The 20,822-nt window shown below is 48.3% G+C and overlaps 1 protein-coding gene across 1 annotated transcript in view; it reads left to right on the top strand.

Moving 5' to 3' along the window:
- Positions 1-20,822, top strand: part of babam2 (BRISC and BRCA1 A complex member 2) — a 306,288-nt gene that overhangs the window by 191,987 nt on the left and 93,479 nt on the right. The window contains exons 5-6 of the mRNA XM_039749544.1: positions 2,944-3,138; positions 9,979-10,053. Coding sequence (XP_039605478.1) covers positions 2,944-3,138; positions 9,979-10,053 — 270 coding nt within the window. The remainder of the gene's footprint in view (positions 1-2,943; positions 3,139-9,978; positions 10,054-20,822) is intronic.

Here is a 20,822-nt window from a genome sequence, read left to right as displayed (position 1 = left end):
GTGCAGATGGAGTGATTCGTTTTTGAGTTACGCTGCCCACCGACTCACGTGCACAGACAGACAGACAGAGCGGTGGGCATCACCCTCTTAAAGTGCGTCCACTCCAAATGTCAAACCCGTCACCTGAGCTGTACCCAGGAACAGTGGAGAAGGGAACACAAGGGGCCTGTGGTCCCTGGCGGCCCCCCTGGACGATTCCCTGAGGTGTTGTGACGAGATTCAGAGCTGCGGTGGCCATCTCTCAAAGCCTGCCATTGATTTGGGGAGGCCGCATTAGAAGACGAAACCCAATTTTAAGGGAAGTGAAAGCCATATTGCCTCTCTGCATTGTCTCTGAGGCCGGCCGGCCACGTTTCATTTCTGCGCGTGGTCCTCTCATCTCCCCCAGCGGCGTATCGATGTGGTGGGCAGCGGGCCAGTGGTTACTGACTTTAACTTTTGACCGTTCCCTTTTTATGACTGCTGTGTAAGACCCTCCAACACCTCAACGTTGTCATAGTTGTGAAATGATTTGCCTCAGCCCCCGGTGAGTCAGAAGCCACTTCCTCGTAATTGTTCTACGCTGAAATGTGAGGGTGAAATAGAAATTCTCCGCATCCTCGTGGTGGGCGCAAGGCGTGCACCAGGACCGCGCTGCAGTGGGATGAAGATTACAAGTTGGGTGTCATCTTTGTTTTGTTTGATTTGTGTCTCTGGTGATTTAAACGTGCGTAGGCTGAGGTCTTGTACACCCCCTGTGACCCTGGACTCACTCGCGCCAAGTCCAGAAGGTCAAGAAGGATGTGAAATACGTCTCCAGGCTCAGATCTTCCTTTTCTGTTGTCGTCTTGTACTACTTGTCCTCCTCACTCCTGTCCTCCCTGCCCCAAACTTGACTGGCTGAATAAAGTGGACTTCCTGATTTTCTGGAGTGCTTGGGCATTATGCGGCACAGGGCATACAAGCACCGGTGACAAACAGGAACACTTAACACTAGAGTGACCCACCGGGGCCCTGACAGGACTGACCCGTAGAACTACAAATCCCATCCTCTCCCTCTCCCTCTCTCTCTCTGTATATATATATATATATATATAGTGGCAGACAGCCAGGGCCCTTTCCTGCCCAGCACACCCCCATCGTGGAAGGATCGGAGGAAAAAAAATGCACTGGGCACTACCCCCCCAGACCACTAGATGCCCCCCCTAGGGTTTGCAGTGGTGCCTCAGATTCCCATAGGGCTTCATGGAAGTTGGTGTTTGGCATAGCCCTGTTGTGTTCTGTGGGTGCCATCAGGGGGTGCTTGGGAAACGTTTACCACATCAAAATAAAGCTGCTGTTCTGCTTGAGAACTTCTGTCTGTGTTGAATTTTGGAAGCCCAGTCCACTATATATATATATATATATATATATATATATATCTCTAAATATAAATGTGTGTGTATGTATACATACTGTATATACAGTGATCCCCCGCTATATTCAGTAAGTCATCCTACCTGATTTTGCAGCCAATTCATAACAAAGCATGCAGTTTTCAGCAGTCACTACGGTAGACAAAGAGTTTTGCGTGACAGTACCCATTTGATTTCTTACGAGGCCCGTTATTGGCTGAAAGAGGAGACTCGACCAATCAGAGCGGGAGTTTCATTCCCTTGGGCTCTGACTGGCTGCTGCTAACGTGGTGTAATCTCGCAAGAGCAGTTAGCGTGGCTCACCACACATCTCAGTTCTCCGAGTATCGCGTGCCTTGCTTGTGGTCCGATTGGTGTGAGCAAACTTTTTGTGAAGTTTTCATTTTGTTTTAAGCCCTACGATGGCTCCCAGGCGCCCTGCATCTTCTAAGAAGGGAAGGAAGGCGTTACGCGGACGCTTGTCGCTCGCCATTAGAGCTTAGTATTATTACTATATTATTGTTATTATTATCATGTTACTCGTATCCTTAGCCTGACATCCACATATCATATGTGTTTACAAAGTGTGTTTTAATAAGTTTACACGTGTTTAAAGCGTGTGGGAGGGGTTTTTTAAGGCTTAAACTATATGGCCTTTCTATATCACAGATTTTCACCTATCGCTGATGGGTCTGGAACGTAACTTCCGCAATAGGTGTGGGATCACTGCATGTGTGTCTGTGTATATTGTGGCAAGTGGCATGGGGTGGCACCCAGCCAGGATGCCCGGAAGGACCGGAGGAGGGATTATGTCTCCTCCAAAACACGAGGGGGGTGACTGCCCTGGTGGCTTTGGGGCCCATGGTCACCGCCAGGGGGCACCCAGATGCCTGGAAAGTTCTGGTCCTCGGCACTTCTGCCACACCCGGAGTGCTTCTGGGTGCGCAGCCGGTACTTCCACCACACTTGGGAGTGCCAACGGAAGATTATCGGGAGGCACCTGGAGCAATCCGGGTGGTTAGAAAAGGGGCCGCCTCCCTCCGTTCAGTGGCTTGAGTCGAGAGCGGAGAAGGATGGAGCTCGGGAGGAGAGGAGAGGAGGAGGCCTGAAGAGAAGCATCATCTTGGATAGGCCTGGACTTTGGGGTTGTGTGCTGCACTGAACATAATAGTTGTAAATAAAGAGTGTGTTGGGTGACTTATAACGATGTCTGCCTGTCTGTGTCCAGGCCGCTTACCACAATATTTAATATACTGTATATATATACAGTACATAAGAACGTGTGTTTCTTGTTATACAAATTTTTTTTTCTTTCTTAAAAATTGATTGATGGACCAGCCTAGCAGTCTGATTGGACAGGGACAGCCCCCTGAGCTCCACCCACAATGACAGGCCTTTGTGTCTGTGGGCCTACAGGTCTTTTATTTGGTTTCCTTTGTTCCTTCCCGCCCCCCAACCCCCAAGTTCTTGGGCAGTGTGCTGCTCCACATTTGCAGATCATCCTCGGGTGGTCCGGTCGTTGTTGCTGACCACCAGTCCGCTCACTCGACTTTGTCTTCTCTGCCCACAGCACCTGGTGGAGTGGGACCCTGACAATGCGGAGAGCCTGCTGCAGGTGGTCAAGGAGCTGATCCAGCAGTACCACCTGTACCAGTGCGAGCGTCTGAGCGAGAGCTCCCGGCTGCTGTTCGAGTACCAAAGCCTACTTGATGACCCGCTCTACGGCAAAAGCATGGAGGTCTTTGCTGGCAAAAAGAACAGCTGGGTATGTTGAGCCTGCCAGATTTCTTTCTAATTTTATTTCAGTCTCTTTGTTATTTTTGTTTTTCTCCTGCTCAGTAACCTCTTCTGTTTCTTTGTAGTTTTTAACTCTCAATTTTCTTTTGTACTTTTATTGTGTTTTCAGACTTGTAGTTTTTCTTTTTTTATTTTATTTTTCAATTTGCCCCCATTTTGGTTTTCTTGTGGGCGCTGCCATTCCATGACACGGTTGCTAGGGGTCGTGCTCCCCAAAGTCATGTGGTGTGTAACATCATCTCTGTGACGGTATATAAACAGATAAATCATCGTCCGCCATTGTGGATCCTCCAAGGACTTTCCTCTCAAGTGCTTTGTTTCATTTCTGGCCATGGAAGAAGTTTGGAACCGCCAGGACACTTCCTAGAGTTGGCTGTCCGGAGGAAGGAGGGCCTCAGTCAGGGAGGTGACCAACAACCCAGTGGTCACATCTAACAGTGCTGAGATGGGAGAGCCTGTTGGAAAGACCACCATTTTAGCAGCACATCATCAATCAAGGGTTTATGGCCGAGTAGTCTGATGGAGGTCACGCCACCTGACTGTTTAATGAACCCATGGGCAGGAGGAGAAAGACTCCCTGATCTGACGAAACAAAAATTGAAGTCTTTGCACCATGTCTGGAGAAGTCCACCTGGTGACGTTTGGGCACAGGGACAGGGAGACCAGCCAGATCCAAAGAGGTCCCTGAAGAAAACCTCATGCAGAGAGCACATCACCTCAGACTGGGGCAACTTTTCAGTGACCCGAAACATACGGCCAAGACAAGACTGGAAATCTGGAATCCTTTCTGAGGACGTGTCACTTTGTCATTAGGGGTTATTGAGTGTAGACTGATGGACAAAAATGGCAAAATCCTCACATTTAAAATGAAATCTAATGTGCAGAAGGTGAAGGGGTCTGAAGACTTTGTGAATCCACTGTAGGCAGACATGGAGGGCACCATGCGATCGATAGATAGAGAGATAGATAGATTTGAAAGGCACTATATGATAGATAGTGTATTAAGCACAGGAAAGCTCATAAAGGGTCTGGGACACCCAAAGGTAGACCCCATCCTCTTTAATAAAACCCCTGTTTGCGTCCAGGTGTCCGTGTGTGTGTCTATTGGTGAAGTGCGCGTGCGCGAGGCTCGGTGCGACACGCACGACTGGCACTGTGGATGCATAAACACTGGAGGCTGAGCACACAGTGAATGGCGTAGCCGCGGCCGCGCATGATAAGCAAATAAAGGACAGCATTGCTGGGGAGAGTGCTGATTGGGTAGTCGCAGCCGCGCACATAAAATCCATTGCTGGGGAGACGCCACACATACTGCCCTGTGCATGTTTACTAACTAACTATCTACTAATAACATGCCACCCAAAAAAAAAGGACACGTCAAGTGGGACAAAAGACACAGACACTCAAATCGTATTAAGCAACATCTCCTGGAAGAACGGTCAGCTCAGCAAGTAACATCAACAAAAGAAAGGCTGAAAGACAAAGAGAAATACGAGCAAATTGATCGATTGTCACAAAGAAAGTGAGCGTCAGAGTATTCCCCGTATTGATTTGGCTCTATCCTCTACTAATTTACCATTTACCATAAGAAGGTGACAATTTCCAGTTACATTAGCCTTTGCCATAACAATTAATAAAGCTCAAGGGCAGAAGAACAGATACCGGTATTGCTTAGCAGCCTTGGTTGGTCCGGGAGGAGCATTCTTATCATCTGAGCCCATAAGTTGTTCCCTAAGTGCATGTGTTGACAGTAGATAGATGTGAAAGGCGCTATATAATCGATAGATAGATCTTGAAAGGTGCTATACTTCTCATATTTTCAGGTTACGTTAGACAGACACTTGCAGCTCGGGTTGCTCCACTCACTAATGATGCCACTGGCTACTGGAGACATGTCACGTGTCGATGACCACATGTAAGTATTTCACCCGACTTGAGGTGACCTTGTAGTCGTTTCCACAACGACGCTCATACAGAGAAAGACATAAAATATCAGTTTGTACCCGATGAGGATGAACACGCGGCCCACCACTGTAGTTTTATCTCCACCATTACATTAACATCAACACTAAGAAGAATGAAGTGATTGTGGCTGTCAGGAGTAGCAAGCGTGGGGTTAGGATGGACGCCATATCTGAATTGTTGTAATGCTGCTGAAGTAACCCAGTGGTCAGAAACAGCGTCAGGCCGCTCCTCGGCCTCAGTTCCCGGCCATGTGGGCAGACAGATGTCACAATGTCAGGGTGGGAGTTAAAGGAATTCTGATGTTGTAACTTTTTGGACTCATGAGGATGAGCCGCCTTAAAGTTGTATTGTCCAGAATTCCTTGTGGGGGGCAACTGGCTGACACATGACAATCGTGTCTCTGACGCCATGCTTTGTGGGTAATGACGCGTGTCACGCTACCTTTGTGTCATTGTGTTGAGCTCAGTGTCACGCGGCCAAAGTTATCAGTGCAGGCCAAGTTTTCTCCTCCTCTTCGTTTTTTTTTTTCTGTACGTTTGGTAGATGAGTGAAGGCCCCTGCGGTGGGTGCGCCGTTTATGCACAGAATAACTCAACATGTCCGCCGTGTTTATCGTACACTAAGCCAGCCTCACAGCTCCATGACCTGCTGATTATAATGGCACTATGATAACTTCATTTCTGGACTTCTTGGTTTGGATTTCTTTGATGTGTGGAATACTTGGGTTGTTACCGACGTCTGGTGAGAATGTCATGTCGATAGCCCCATTAGAAATGTATTGACTCAGAAACACGTTGACACGTTCAATCCTTATTCTCCCCGCTGTAGCGTCTTTCTCTCTACTCAAACTCCACGCAGGGCTGGCCAGAGACGTGAACCCGTGTCCTCCTTACCGCGAGGCAGCAGCGCTACCACCGTATCGCACGTATTCTCATTTGATTGCATTGTGTTTTGTTTCTCAAACAGCAAATAAATCAATGAATAAAATTCTCCATTTGTGGAGTGACCAGTGATGACACCAGCGCAGTGCATCTCAGCTATTGTCAAGAGGGCCCTCCGATGCCATTCCTTGGAAATCTAATGAACATCTTGATTTATGACCCCATAAACTAATGCGAGGCTGAGACAGACCACCTCAAGTAATGGAGTTTATAAGTGGATGGACAGAAGGAGGGCGACAGACCCTGATGTTCGATTCATGCAGCGGGAGCAGGAGAACGGTCCTTGGGTTCTGGTCCTTTGGCTCCTTAGTCACCATAAAGATGACCCTTCTTGATTCTGCCACGGCCTTCCCTTTGAGGCTCTTCTCGGCCTACTCCAATTAGCTGCTCTGGAGGCCATGTCACATTTTCAGTCACGGCCTTCATTTTACATAATCTGAATAAGTCAGGGGCAGTCGGTGCTGCTGCCTCGCAGTTAGGAGACCCGTCTGGATTTGCTTGAGGGGTCCTCCCTGCGTGGAGTTTGCGTGGGTTTCCTCCCACAGTCCAAAGACATGCAGTTTAGGTTCATTGGCCATCCTAAATTGTCCCTAGGATTTGTTCCTGCCTTGCACCCTGTGCTGTCTGGCATTGGCTCCAGCAGACCCCTGTGTTAGGATGTAGCGGGTTGGACGATGACCGACTGACAGTCGGTGGTCCGCTCCCGTGCAAGAACGAGGGTATTTTGGACCTCACAAGCAGACGAGAATGTACGTCTGTATTTATCTGCAGTTGAAGTCATACGTTTTCTTCCACTCACACTCACCTTCTAAGCCCTCCTCAGGTTTTATCCTCACAGACTATCAAGTTGGCGTATCATTTAAGACGTCTGCTCGTTTAAGTTGTTTTTTCCACCGATATTCACAGACCTCACAGTGTTTCACTTTTCATTGACCAGATCACAATGCCAGTGGGTCTCAAGTTTCCAGACAGTCACATACACAGACATTGACGTCAAGTCTTCAGGCAATTGGACCATTAGCTTCCGATAGCCAGTTAGCCTCACCGGAGTCAACATGCCAACCATCAAACTCATGGCCTCCTTGATTGACATGTTGGGAAAATCAAACCAAATCAGCCAAGACCTCCGAAACAAAATGGTGGACCTCCACAGATCTGTTCATCCTTCTAAACACCTGAAGGTTCCACGTTCATCTGTCCGAACAATAACCCTCAAGTATAAACCCCATGGGATCACCCAGCCATCATAGAGCTCAGGAAGAGAAGAACAGGCTTTGGCACAAAAAGTGCAACTCAATCTCAGAACAACAGCAGAGGAGCTGTGAAGACGCTGGAGGACACAGGCAGACAAGTCTCGATATCTGCAGTAAAACAAGTCCGACATCGACATCACCCGAAAGGCTGCTCAGCGAGGAAGAAGCCCACTGCTCTTAAGCTGCCATCAAAAAGCCAGGCTGCAGTCTGCAATGGCACAGGGGGGCAAAGATCTGACTTTCTGGTCTGACGAATCCAAGATGGAACTGTGTGGCCAGAATGACCATCGCTCTGTGTGGAGGAATCAGGATGAGGCTTGCAAGCCAAAGAACGCCAGCCCAACCATCAAACATGTGGGTAAGAGTGTCATGTTGTGGGGGGCTTTACTGCAGGAGGGACTGGTGCACTTCACAAAATAGATGGCATCACAAGAAAGGAAAATGACAGAGAGACACTGCAGCAACATCTCAAGAGCTCAGCGAGGAAGTGTGATACAGCAGGTCCGCGGCTCCAAACGAATGGCCAGTTTTTAATAAATAATCCATTTGGCCACGTCAGTCCCTGTGGGCACGCTGGCACAACCGCGTGGAGTTGATGAGGTAATTGGCGCAGGACGTGCCTGCACGTGAAGGTGCGACCGTTCTCAGCTGCTTCATTGGCTTCCTGTGCTGCGTGATTGAGACGTATAACTATGGGCTGGCACAGAAGATGGAAAGAACGAAAGAGAGAGAAAGGCTTGCAGAACGAGAGTGTGGCATTGGGGCAGAAAAAGAGAAACAGCCACCCGACTAGAGATTAGAGAAGTCAACGCGGTCAGGGGTCCCACGAGAGATTGTGCTGAGCAGTGGGTGCAATCAAAGGGAGTGTCCTGTCCAGGGATCCGAGGGATGACTGCGTGGGCATGAAGGATGACGAGAGGTCAACCAACCCGAGTGGTCTGGCAGAGCAGGGATCGGGATTGCGAGGACCTGCACCGTCACAGGAAGGTGAAGCCCAGTCACAGATGGGTCTTCAAATGGACAAGGACCCCAAATGGACCAAAGTGGACAACAAGGTCAGGGTGTCGGAGTGGCCGTCACAGAGCCCTGACCTCAGTCTGACTGAAGTGATAAAGCGAATGTGAGCTAAGGAGGCCTGTGAAGCTGTCCCAGTTACACCAGTTTTGTCTACAGCAGTGGGCCAAATTTCCAGCATCTTACTGTAAGAAACTTGTGGACGGCGACCGAAACGTTTGGCTCAAATGAAACGATTTAAAGGCAATGCGACCAAATATTAGCAAAGTGACCCACTGGCGTTGTGATCTGGACCATAAAAAGTGACATACAGTGAGGCCTGTGAGCATCGGTGACAAAAACGACCTGAGCCCAGCGCAGAGCAGACAGACGTCTTAAACGAGATGTCAGATGTGCAGTCTGTGAGTAGAAAAGTTTGAAAGAATTCACTCTACGTGGATGGAAACTTCAGCGCAGCTGGCTTAACATTGGGACATCCGTCCACGGACACAGTTCTCCAAAACTCTGTGGCTCCTTCTCTTCTGTCTTCTGCCATCTTCAGAAAGTTCAGTCATCTCCAACTGGGACGCTGCTTTATCTGCAGCTAGAGGGGCTTTCAAACGGTTGATGAAGAGTGTGATCGGTGGCCGTCTCTTTAGCTTCAGGTTGCAGAATCGGCCCTCATGACTCTGCTGCGGATTTTCATCCAGTGGTGCACAACCTGCAGTTCTCCCTTTTGAGGCCTTTAACAAGGTGGGATGTGTTGAAGAGGGGTCTGCAAGAGTCGGAGGTTGTGGACAAACGTCAAAACACTTCGTACAGGTCAGATCTGCCTTCAGTTTATTCAACTAGAGACCACCGTATCTGAAATCCACTTGGGGTCTTCTAGCTTCTTCTCTTCCTGGGCTCAGATGTTCACAGAGAGCCTGTCGCCCCTTGACAGTCACTGGGAGGGTCCTCGTCAGGTCTTTGAATTGTCTGTGACTGAGCTCATTCACAGTCTCTAGGAGGGGTTTCATGAGGTGGTCCGAGTTCGGCCTTTTAGACGCCAGGGGCGCTTGACGGATGGTACGGCCCCCACAAGTCCATCTGCAGACCCCAACATTCAGTTCACTCTAAGTTGGTGGAAGCTTCAGACTTCCGCCGTATTCATGTGTGTTTTTAGGTGTGACGGCATATGAAATGTTATTTTTATTTTTTATTCCTTTTTGTTTTATTGTTGGAGAGCAACTTTGAGCAAATCCCTTGAGAATTGCTCCGTAAATAAATAAATAAATGAAGAGAAGCTCGCTTGTCTGATGAGCTCGCCACTCCTGTGAACACTTTGCATGCCACTGGCCTCATCGGGCAGCTTGTTCCTGGCTGGCACGCACGCTCGACTCTGCTGCCCGTGTAATACGACGTGCCCAGTGACGTCCAGTCGTGTAAATTCACAAGATCCGCCGATGAGATCGGTAACTGTGGCCGGTAAGGCTGGTGTACCCCACCACTAGAAGTTGTGTGATGGGGCAGCGCAGACGTGGGCACACCTGAGGGTGCAGCTTTGCTCGTCTCCCTCTCAGACCCTCTCGACTGATGGGGGGCTCCGATTGTACAGACGCTGACCAAACCAAAATGACATCCGTTTTTCTTATTTGCTTTTCTCTTCTCTTTCAGACTGGAGAGTTCTCGGCTCGTTTCCTGCTGAAGCTGCCCGTGGATTTCAGCAACATTCCCACCTACCTGCTGAAGGTAAGCTGGTGGTCTTTGGCTTTGTTATCGGGGGGAGAGTTTGGAATTGTTTGGAATTTCTGCAGACATTGGCCCCTGTGTGTGTGTGTGTGGACTCTCCAAAAGTCGGACTGGTGCCCCATCCATGGCTTGTTCTGGACTTGTGACTGTTGCTTGCTGGGAAAAGTCTCCAGCTGCCCCATGACGGTGCTTTTGAAGATGGCTGGACGGATTGGTTCTTTACGGCTCTTATCGTGTGACCGACGAGCAGATCTGAGTCTTTGGATGGTGACCTTTGTGAGACAAAATCCGCTTTGTGTGACAGAAGTCAGCGCTCTGTGCGTTTCTTTAATTGGCTGTCATTTGTTTGCTCTATCAGGCCTCTTGGCCCCCATTTCTGGTATTTCAGGTTGTGATTTTCATGCTCTTGTAGGGTGGGAGACCCACGTCTGGGGGTCTCTGTCTTCTATTTGTGTGGTTTCAGGGGTACAGAAGGCCAGAGCAGAGCTTTTGTGCTCCTCTTGTTAGTGATGGATCTGAAATGATGAATTGTGGGTCAGAACCAGCGCTGAATTTCAGAAAGCACCAGGCCTGGCACTGAATACATTTATTTTATGTCCAATTGGTTTGTTTTCTGCTATTTTATAAAGACTTAAGTTAAATCATTTTCACTTTTCATAAATCCTTTCCAAAGAATTGAATTTCTAAAACTTGAAGTTGGTGGTGGGCGGCACGGTGGCGCAGTGGGTAGCGCTGCTGCCTCGCAGTTAGGAGACCCGTCTGGGTTCGTTTCCCGTGTCCTCCCTGTGTGGAGTTTGCATGTTCTCCCGTGTCTGCGTGGGTTTCCTCCCAAAGTCCAAAGACATGCCAGTTTGGTGCATTCGCAATTCTAAATTGTCCCAAGTGTGTGCTTGGTGTGTGTGCCCTGCGGTGGGCTGGCGCCATGCCCAGGGTTTGTTTCCTGCCTTGCGCCCAGTGTTGGCTTGGATTGGCTCCAGCAGACCCCTGTGACCCTGTAGTTAGGATATAGCGGGTTAGATAATGAATGGATGAAGTTGGTGGAAAATTCTTTTTATTATTGAAGCTGGCCTTTCCAAAGTGTATATAAAGCATTAAAGAAAGAAAAACTGAACTGAAAACAGAAAAATAAATTAATTAGAGAATGTCAGCCTGTCGTAACACTCGGGCGCTTAGTGGGCTGAAGTTTCTTTTTTTTTCATTTGCTTCAGTAAAGAATCACTTATCACATTTTTTGCTTAGTAAATATTTTTGTAACAATGAGTCACATCCACAAATAACCGAGATGATAGAATATCCACTTTTTAACAGCACTTTACAACTTGATGGAGTTCAGAAAATGGAGCCTTAATAGACGTGTGGTGGCTCGTCAGCTTCATTAGAGCGCAGAGTAGCGCAGTGTGGATGAGAGCTCGCCAGTCCCGTCCGCTCAGCGCCTTCAAAGTGACATCAGGTCGAGTTGTGACAGTCCCTGAAGTCCTCCTGTCCACCACACTACTTGCTCACCTATCCCACGTGTCTGTGCGTCTCACCCTAATGTTTGAGCGAAATTCACAAGTTTCCAGCTGTGTCCCCCTGTTCTTGAAGAACTCATTTGAAAGTCCCAGTCTCAGTCCCTTCTTCAGGTCTCCTCTTCATCTCCTTTGCAGGCTCCGCTCTTTGAATCTTTCCTCCTCCTAACTCATTCCCTGCAGTCCCGGACTCAGCCTTGTCGCTCTTCTCTGGGGTTTGTGCCAGTGCTGCCATTATAGATGAGATTGGATTTATCTTTGTTGTCATTGTCAAGTTGAGACAACGAGACGCAGTTTGGTATCTAAGCAGAAAGTGCAAACAGTTGAGTGAGGTGCAGTAAGGGTTAGGGTAGCGCTTTGAGTAGTGAGAAAAGCGCTATATACAGTGGTGTGAAAAACTATTTGCCCCCTTCCTGATTTCTTATTCTTTTGCATGTTTGTCACACAAAATGTTTCTGATCATCAAACACATTTAACCATTAGTCAAATATAACACAAGTAAACACAAAATGCAGTTTTTAAATGATGGTTTTTATTATTTAGGGAGAAAAACAAATCCAAACCTACATGGCCCCGTGTGAAAAAGTAAGTTAAAAGTTAAAAAATCACCTACCTGTGGTGTATCACACCTGAGTTCAATTTCCTGATTACTGCCACAGCTGTTTCAATCACGAAATCACTTCAATAGGAGCTGCCTGACACAGAGAAGTAGACCAAAAGCACCTCAAAAGCTAGACATCATGCCAAGATCCAAAGAAATTCAGGAACAAATGAGAACAGAAGTAATTGAGATCTAGCAGTCTGGTAAAGGTTATAAAGCCATTTCTAAAGCTTTGGGACTCCAGCGAACCACAGTGAGAGCCATTATCCACAAATGGCAAAAACATGGAACAGTGGTGAACCTTCTCAGGAGTGGCCGGCTGACCAAAATTACCCCAAGAGCGCAGAGACGACTCATCCGAGAGGTCACAAAAGACCTCAGGACAACGTCTAAAGAACTGCAGGCCTCACTTGCCTCAATTAAGGTCAGTGTTCACGACTCCACCATAAGAAAGAGACTGGGCAAAACGGCCTGCATGGCAGATTTCCAAGGCAAACCACTGTTAAGCAAAAAGAACATTAGGGCTCGTCTCAATTTTGCTAAGAAACATCTCAATGATTGACAAGACTTTTGGGAAAATACCTTGTGGACTGATGAGACAAAAGTTGAACTTTTTGGAAGGCAAATGTCCGTTACATCTGGCGTAAAAGGAACACAGCATTTCAGAAAAAGAACATCATACCAACAGTAAAGTATGGTGGTGGTAGTGTGATGGTCTGGGGTTGTTTTGCTGCTTCAGGACCTGGAAGGCTTGCTGTGATAGATGGAACCATGAATTCTACTGTCTACCAAAAAATCCTGAAGGAGAATGTCCGGCCAATCTGTTCGTCAACTCAAGCTGAAGCGATCTTGGGTGCTGCAACAGGACAATGACCCAAAACACACCAGCAAATCCACCTCTGAATGGCTGAAGAAATACAAAATGAAGACTTTGGAGTGGCCTAGTCACAGTCCTGACCTGAATCCAATTGAGATGCTATGACCTGCATGACCTTAAAAAGGCGCTTCATGCTAGAAAACCCTCAAATAAAGCTGAATTACAACAATTCTGCAAAGATGAGTGGGCCAAAATTCCTCCAGAGCGCCGTAAAAGACTCATTGCAAGTTATCGCAAACGCTTGATTGCAGTTATTGCTGCTAAGGGTGGCCCAACCAGTTATTAGGTTCAGGGGGCAATTACTTTTTCACACAGGGCCATGTAGGTTTATTTCCTGCCTTGTGCCCTGTGTTGGCTGGGATTGGCTCCAGCAGACCCCCGTGACCCTGTAGTTGGGATATAGCAGGTTGGATAATGAATGGATGGATGTTTTAATGCTGATGACTGACAACAGAGATGCAGTCTGTCCAGTGTCACAAAAGTAACAAAAAATGAAGCAACAAAAAGTTTTGGGACAGCCACCCATGCATTATCTTCCTGTCTGCAACATAATGAAGAGTTGTGATACATTTTGGAGTCCAGAACAGAACTGATTTGAAATGAACAAAATGGAAGTTTTAAAGGCAGGTTAAGGAAGTGGCGTTATTAGAGGCGGGGCTGGAAGTGAGGTCATCAAAGTGGCCGGAACCGGACATGATGTCATCAGGGTCTGGTCTGCAGAGAAGTGAGATAAAGAGTCAGTGTACTCCGCCACCTCCTGGTCTGGCTCAGAAATACTCTCATTTTAGGCCCTTTATCTGTCACCCCATGTGCACGTGTGTGACAGCAGTTAATCAGCAGCTCTAGTCAGGGTGTACTAAACTGAAGTGGCGAGTCTTCAGTCAGGATTTCAAAGCTGAGACAGAAGGGGCGTCACTTAGAGTAGCAGGCAGACCACCCACAGTTTAGGGGCCCTGTAACTAAAAGCTCGACCTCCCACTGTTATTTTATTAATCCTTGGAATCCTAAGCAGACCGGCATCTTGAGATCTTAACGTTATGTCCTGGTACATTACAGATATATGAAATCTTTCTATTTACAGTACAGGTATATGTAAGCAGGTGCAGTCAGGAGTTATTGATATTTAGATTGAGTGGTCCGGGTGGTGAATGGTGTTATGAGTGTTGCTGCTCCTGTGGCGCCTCCCTGATGGAAGGACGGTAAGTAAACAGTCCGTGGCTGGGGTGAGATGATGATGATCATTGATGATGCTGAGAGCCCGTCACAAACACCGTAAGCGATAGTCGGCCGTGATGTGCTGGGCAGCTTTCAGCACCCGTTGCAGGGCCTTCCTCTGAGCTACGGAGCAGCCGTCATACCACACCGTCCCACAGTTTGTCAATCTGCTCTCGACAGTGCTGTGGATCTGAGGAGACCAACAGGCTTTCTTTAGCCTCAGTAGAAAGTAAAGTCGCTGTGGTGCCTTTTTAACCAGACTGAAGTATTTATTGTCCAGGAAAGGTCCACAGAGATGAGGACACCCGGGAATTTGAGGCTGGAAACGCACTGCCCCTCGGCCCCGTTTCTGTCTGCTGCCTTTAGCTTTCCTCTAATCCACAATGAGCTCCTTGGTCTTCGTGGTGTTGAGGGTGAGGTTGTTGTCAGGTGCTGAAGGTCCTCCTCTCTGTAGGCCGACTTGTCATCGTCACTAATCAGTCCTATTACCGTGGTGTTGTCTACTAACTTGATGATGGATTTGGAGCCAAATAAAGGGACGCAGTCACAGGTGAAGAGGGAGTAGAGGAGTGGGCTGAGCACCCAGCCCTGCAGAGCTCAGTGTAGAGGACGTGTTTGACATCAGTCTTGTACATCACTCTTTTAAGCCACTCCCAGACTTGCACACACTGGTGGGTTTGAAAGTGCCACCTGCTCATTTCGGGTCCTCTCTGTTGGGTTCTTTGACTCGGCCACTGCAGGTCTTCTGCGTCCTTCACCTGTAGTCTGACTCGCTTTTGTGTTTTGGCTCTTCGTCCTGCCGCATAACCCCATTAATCTGCTTTTAGATAGCAGAGGTGTCCTGTTTGCTCCTCTCCCATGATTCCTATTCTCCTCAGTGTCTTTCTTATCAGGACTTCCTGGACTCTGAGGCTGCAGAGGCCTGCAGTTCTTTGGATGTTCTTCTGTGATCCTCTGGGACTTGTCGAATGAGTCATTGCTTTGGGCCATTTTGGCAGGCTGGCATTTCCTGAGAAGATTCCCACTCTGCTAATGTTGAGTGAATGGCTCTCATGGTGGTGCATTTCAGTCCTGGAGCCTTACAAATAGCTACCGTCCCGCCAACCTTTATGGAATTTCCTTTGACAGAATGTCCGAGTATCCTCATGATGACAACTTCACTGTCATTGTGAGGGTCAGCATGTGGGAGATTTAGGGTTAACAGGGTTGGCTGTGTTCCTTTCATGGCTCTGTCAAAAGCGCCAGATCTTTAAAGCATCAGAGCCATGTCACTCCAGCACCCCCACGTTGGGGATTATCGATGTCGTTACTGTTATTCGGATGCCTGCAGTCCAAAGAGTTCAACTTTGGACTCCTCTGTCGTTATTCGAATAGTCTTGATGATCATCCTGGGGTCTCTTCTTGGATAACTGAGGTCTCCTGGTTGTCCTTACTGCTGTCCCATGAGTCCCAGTTTTCTCCATCTCTCTTATCATGGACTCCTGAATGCTGCCCTTAGCTGAGGCTCCAGTTTCCTGCAGTTCTTTGGATGTTCTTCAGGAATGTGCCCTTTTGGCAGGCCAGTTTATTTCCAAACATCTCCATTTAGAGATAACGGCTCTCACTGCGGGACCTTAGAAATGGCTTTGCCGCTCTTTCCTGGTGGTTACGTTTCCTTTGATTTGAGGCCCAGTGTTCTTCTGGGCAGAGAAAATGTGGACGGCTGTGTTCTGTCAGCGGGTTAAGGGGGCAATTACCTTTTCACACAGGTCCTCTTTAACTTTATAATGTAAATATATTAAGTAGTACTTTGGAAATGTTCTGTGGGTTCCCTTCGTCTGACATTGCATGATTTCTAAAGCATCGAAGTCCCTCTCTGAGACAAAAATTCTAAACAGTGGCCTACCAAGAAGGGACAAATACTTTTTCACAGCGCAGCACGTAATGAATGATTAGAGAGAGGAGCAAATAGGGAGTCACCTGGAAGAGATGATCTCCGTCTCGGTTCTAAGATTTTGGTGAGCGGACCATCCCGGACACGTCACAGAAGAGACGCCCGATTCTTCGTCATCCCCCAATATTTCATTCCATCTCTGGTCATTTGTAAAGAATGAAATCGGCCGTGAGACCTGTGACTTGTACCCAGCGTTTCCACGGTAACGTTACTTTTTAGCTGTGCCAGCGTGTTTGCCGTCTCTACGCTTCATTGCGATGCGCTTTGCTCCTCTAAGCTCAGCCGCGCGCCAGAGCTCAGGTAGTCTGAAGACGGCGGCCATCAGAAGCAGCAGCTGGTAGGACAAATCTCAGCGCGCTGCAGGGAAAATTCTTTTCTCGGCGGAAACCGAGCTGCCAGGCTTTTAAATGGAACTCGCTTACCTTATCTGCTCTTCCGAAGCTGAATTTCCCCAGAAGCCTCGTCACGTACAATGCAAATGCACTCGACATGTTTACCTCGACGCCTGCATCAGGCCTGTGAGGACAGGGATTCCTGGAGGGCAGCGACTTACCGAGAGTCCGCATGTCAGCAGCTTTTCACTCCAAGGACGGATGAACCTCTGGGCGCTCTTTTTACTTTGCAATAAAAACGAGGACAGAGTCAGCCAAGCGTGCTGCGGCTCAGACAGAAAACCAGAAGAGACCCTTGGTAGCTGAGAAGCGCTCTCTTTAATGGGTGGGCGGCTTCTGTAATAATGGAACAGCAGAACAGTTCAGGTCAGTGAAGCCCCCTAAAGTCCTGCTGTCCACCACACTACTTGGCCTCCCATTCTGTGTGCTGTAATCCCACTTCTGACACCAGTATGCAAGTCACTTTACCATCAGGGGCTCTGATTGTAATAATAGAATATTTTAAACTAACCCGGGCTCCTAAAAACACAAGAAAAATTGAAATGCAGAGTCGGCCGTGTCGTTTTGTGGATGTGCTCACCTCCATTGTCTATCGACGAGTTTCTCTCTCCTTGGCGTTTCGTGTCGCCGATGTGCTTGCCCTCCTTGTCTTTCCCTGCCGGTTTCACTTTGGCGACAGTCGCTTTCTTTATGCCGTATCCTCGCACTTCTTTCTTCTTCCGACTCGTTAACTTGGGGCCGTCTTGCCGGCTCTTTGAGCCTCACGCTGTAGCCTCACAGTTCCAGGCCGGACAGACAGACAGACAGACAGATACGCACACTTCTACACGTAGACGTTTATATAGAAGATCATAATAACGGGTCTGCAGTTCTTGGTGTGAAGAACATGTTCAAACAGTTGAATTCACTGTAAAGTAAGCGCCGATATTCACTGTTCCTAATGTTCAAATATGACCCACTGGAAGTTTTGTGGCACGGAGGATTGGATGGTGGGAGTCCGTTCTGCTGATATTCACACTCGTCATTTATTGGCCAGTTTGCCTGCCGGACAGACGGCGTCTTTGAGGAGAGCTTCTGTTACGACTGACCAGCTTTATTAACTTTACTTTTACGTAGGGTGGCTGGACGCGCCCCGAGCTTCACAACACAAAGCAGGCCGTGGCACTTCACAGTAGCTGCGGTGGTCTTACACGTCTGTCTGTCTGTCTTTACAACGTGTAAATGAATCACTAAGCTTCAGTCCCCTGGTGCTGCTGTGCTCCTGAATGGATATCAGCCATTTCAGCTCCTTTTATTTTCACTCACAGTAGCCTTTGCTCTTTCCCAGAATCCTCGGCGGTGGTTTAAAACACACGGACTGGAGTGTCGTGTTTCTTTAGGGAGCAGAGCCTTTGCTGTCCACTTTTGAACGGGTTGCCCACTCAGATGAGTGTGACTTGCATGTTCATCTACTGGCCTTTCCCTAAATCAGACTGCTCACTACGTTGGCCAAATTCCACCAGTCTAGCGTCGTTTAGCAATACTGGAGGTTACTCCACGAGTCAGACCACCTAAAAAATGAAGACTCCATACTGTGTTCCACTGTCTGAAGAGGAGATGGCAGAATGGAAGTGACCCAGACAGAAGGCCAAAATGGACAACTGCACAAGACAGCGACCTGATCAGGGTGTGGAGTCTCAGAAATAGACGCCTTACAGGTGCTCAGTACCCGCCAAGTGCCATCTGCCACTGTCTGAGGAAGCCTGGCCATGATGCTCTTGATATCAATAACCATAAAAATGGAGTGAAGATAGGGTGCCAAAATGGCCGATTCGTCACACCTGCCACTATGGCGTGGCCAGCTGTCACCACACAGGATGAGCAAAGCACGAAGACGCCGCGGCTGCTTGTGGAAAGATTTCATCCACATTTGAGCCATTTGAGTCCTGAGAGCAGCCTGAGCCACCCAAGCAGCACGTGACAGGAGCCGACCCCAGACGGGACGCCAGTGACATGTGACCCATGTGGAGTCACCAGGTAACCTGATGAGCGTGCTGGGCACTGAGCGTGGTGTCTTCTCAGTCCTGGCTCTTCACTCAGAGGGGTGGCGCAGGTACTATATAGAGGATTTGAACCCTGGTCCCATGGAGTTGTGACCCCGTAGTGCAGATCACACGAGTCCGCCCAGACTCACAGGGTGTGAAGGGCAGCAAACCCGCTGAGGTCATCTTGTCATGCACTGCGGCGTGGATGCGGTTGAATTCACACCCTTCCTGCGTGGCTTGTTGCTGCCCGATGATGAAGGCCCCCATCGCTTTGCTCCACAACAGGCCGATTGCACCACTTCTTAGGAAACGCTCCTCCCTGCTGCGCCATTTCTGTTGAATTTGAGTCTTCCTATTGCTAAACTCGCTTTTTGGCTCAGCCTCTCAGGTCAGCAAAGTGGGAATCGTTCTTGAGAACTTCCAGGATGCACCCTGACTTGTTAGACTGGCGCTGTTCCGCCATCGCTCCGCTTGGTTTCCTGCATTATATTTTTTTTTCTGTGGGTGGTCAGATAATGGAGAACAATTCATCAGGCTCAGGCTTTTCTCTGGAATTGAAGATGACCGCCTTTTATATGTCAGTGAGTGTGGTGGCAGCTGCTTATAGGAGGCTGGAGACCACCAAGCCAACCTCAGCACCACCACCACTGCCAGTGAGATGTGCCAGGGGCCACCACTTTCCCCCCCTCTCTCCAGTGTCCCCATTTCCAAATGTATCTAAAGTGCCACCATGCTGTGAAAAAGTATTTGCCCCCTCCCTGATTTCCTCTATGACTTCTAACTTTTGACACAAGATGTTAAAAGCACCTTTAGAACAACGAGAGGTGGACTTTAGACAGAATTAAACGTAACAGTGTGAAATAACAGCCAGAAAAAGAATAATTCAAAAGAAAACATACATTGTGAAGGACCCCTGGGTGTCAGCCAGCCCCAAACCCCACAGAGTCCCGGGTTCATATAGTGGATGATTTATTCATCCAGATACCTCCATGCAGTTGCACTGCCCTCCTCCAGTTCAGTGTTGCCTTCCTTCCTCCCAGTTGTGATAAGAGAGTGTGCTTCCTTTTTATTAAGGGACCCGATGGAAGTACTTCCAGGTCAGTTAGGACGGAAGTCCCGTTTCAGGGGGTGCATCTCCCTGCAGCACCCCCTTGTGGTACCCAGGGGCTCTCTGGAAGGGCTGTGTTGCGGGACTACACTTCCCAACATGCCCTGCTGGTTCCATATTGGATACCGCTAACGAGGGCCGCAGCCATCTAATGTGCTGGGGGAGAAAAAAGTCACTAGTGACATCTTCCAGTTCTGGTGGGCCGTCCGTGTATCCATTCTGTCTGGCCCTCCCTTCCGGATCTGATCCTTTTCTTCTGCCTGTTTGCCTATTAGGAGCCTCCCATCCGGGTAAGGAACTGCCTCTTCTGATACCCGTCCAGCCCACGTGGCATCTACAACATGAACACACATATATCAACACACAAACATAAATGGCTTCTACAGTGCATCCGGAAAGTATTCACAGCACTTCACATTTTGTTTTGTCACAGCCTTATTCCCAAATGGATTAAATTCATTTTTTTCCTCAGAATTCTACACACAACACCCCATAATGACAATGTGAAAAAAGTTTATTTTGCAAATTTATTAACAATAAAAAAACTCAGAAAGCACATGTCCATAAGTATTCCCAGCCTTTGCCATGAAGCTCCAAATTGAGCTCCGGTCCATCCTGTGTCCCCTGATCATCCTTGAGATGTTTCATTGGAGTCCACCTGTGGTCAATTCAGTTGACTGGACCTGATTTAGAAAGGCACACACCTGTCTATAGAAGGTCCCACAGTTGACAGTTCATGTCAGAGCACAAACCAAGCATGAAGTCAAAGGAATTGTCTGTAGACCTCCGACACAGGATTGTCTCAAGGCACAAATCTGGGGAAAGTTACAGAAAAATGTCTGCTGCTTTGAAGGTCCCAATGAGCACAGTGGCCTCCATCATCCATAAGTGGAAGACGTTCAAAACCACCAGGACTCTTCCTAGAGCTGGCTGGCCATCTAAACTGAGCGATCGAGGGAGAAGGGCCTTAGTCAGCGAGGTGACCAAGAACCTGATGGTCACTCTGTCAGAGCTCCAGAGGTCCTCTGTGGCGAGAGGAGAACCTTCCAGGAGGACAACCATCTCTGCAGCAATCCACCAATCAGGCCTGTATGGTAGAGTTGCCAGATGG

This window comes from Polypterus senegalus, chromosome 3 (assembly GCF_016835505.1).
Source record: "Polypterus senegalus isolate Bchr_013 chromosome 3, ASM1683550v1, whole genome shotgun sequence".
Lineage (NCBI taxonomy): Eukaryota > Metazoa > Chordata > Cladistia > Polypteriformes > Polypteridae > Polypterus > Polypterus senegalus.
The sequence above is the reverse complement of the archived record's forward strand: the minus strand, read 5'-3'. Positions and strand labels throughout refer to the sequence as shown.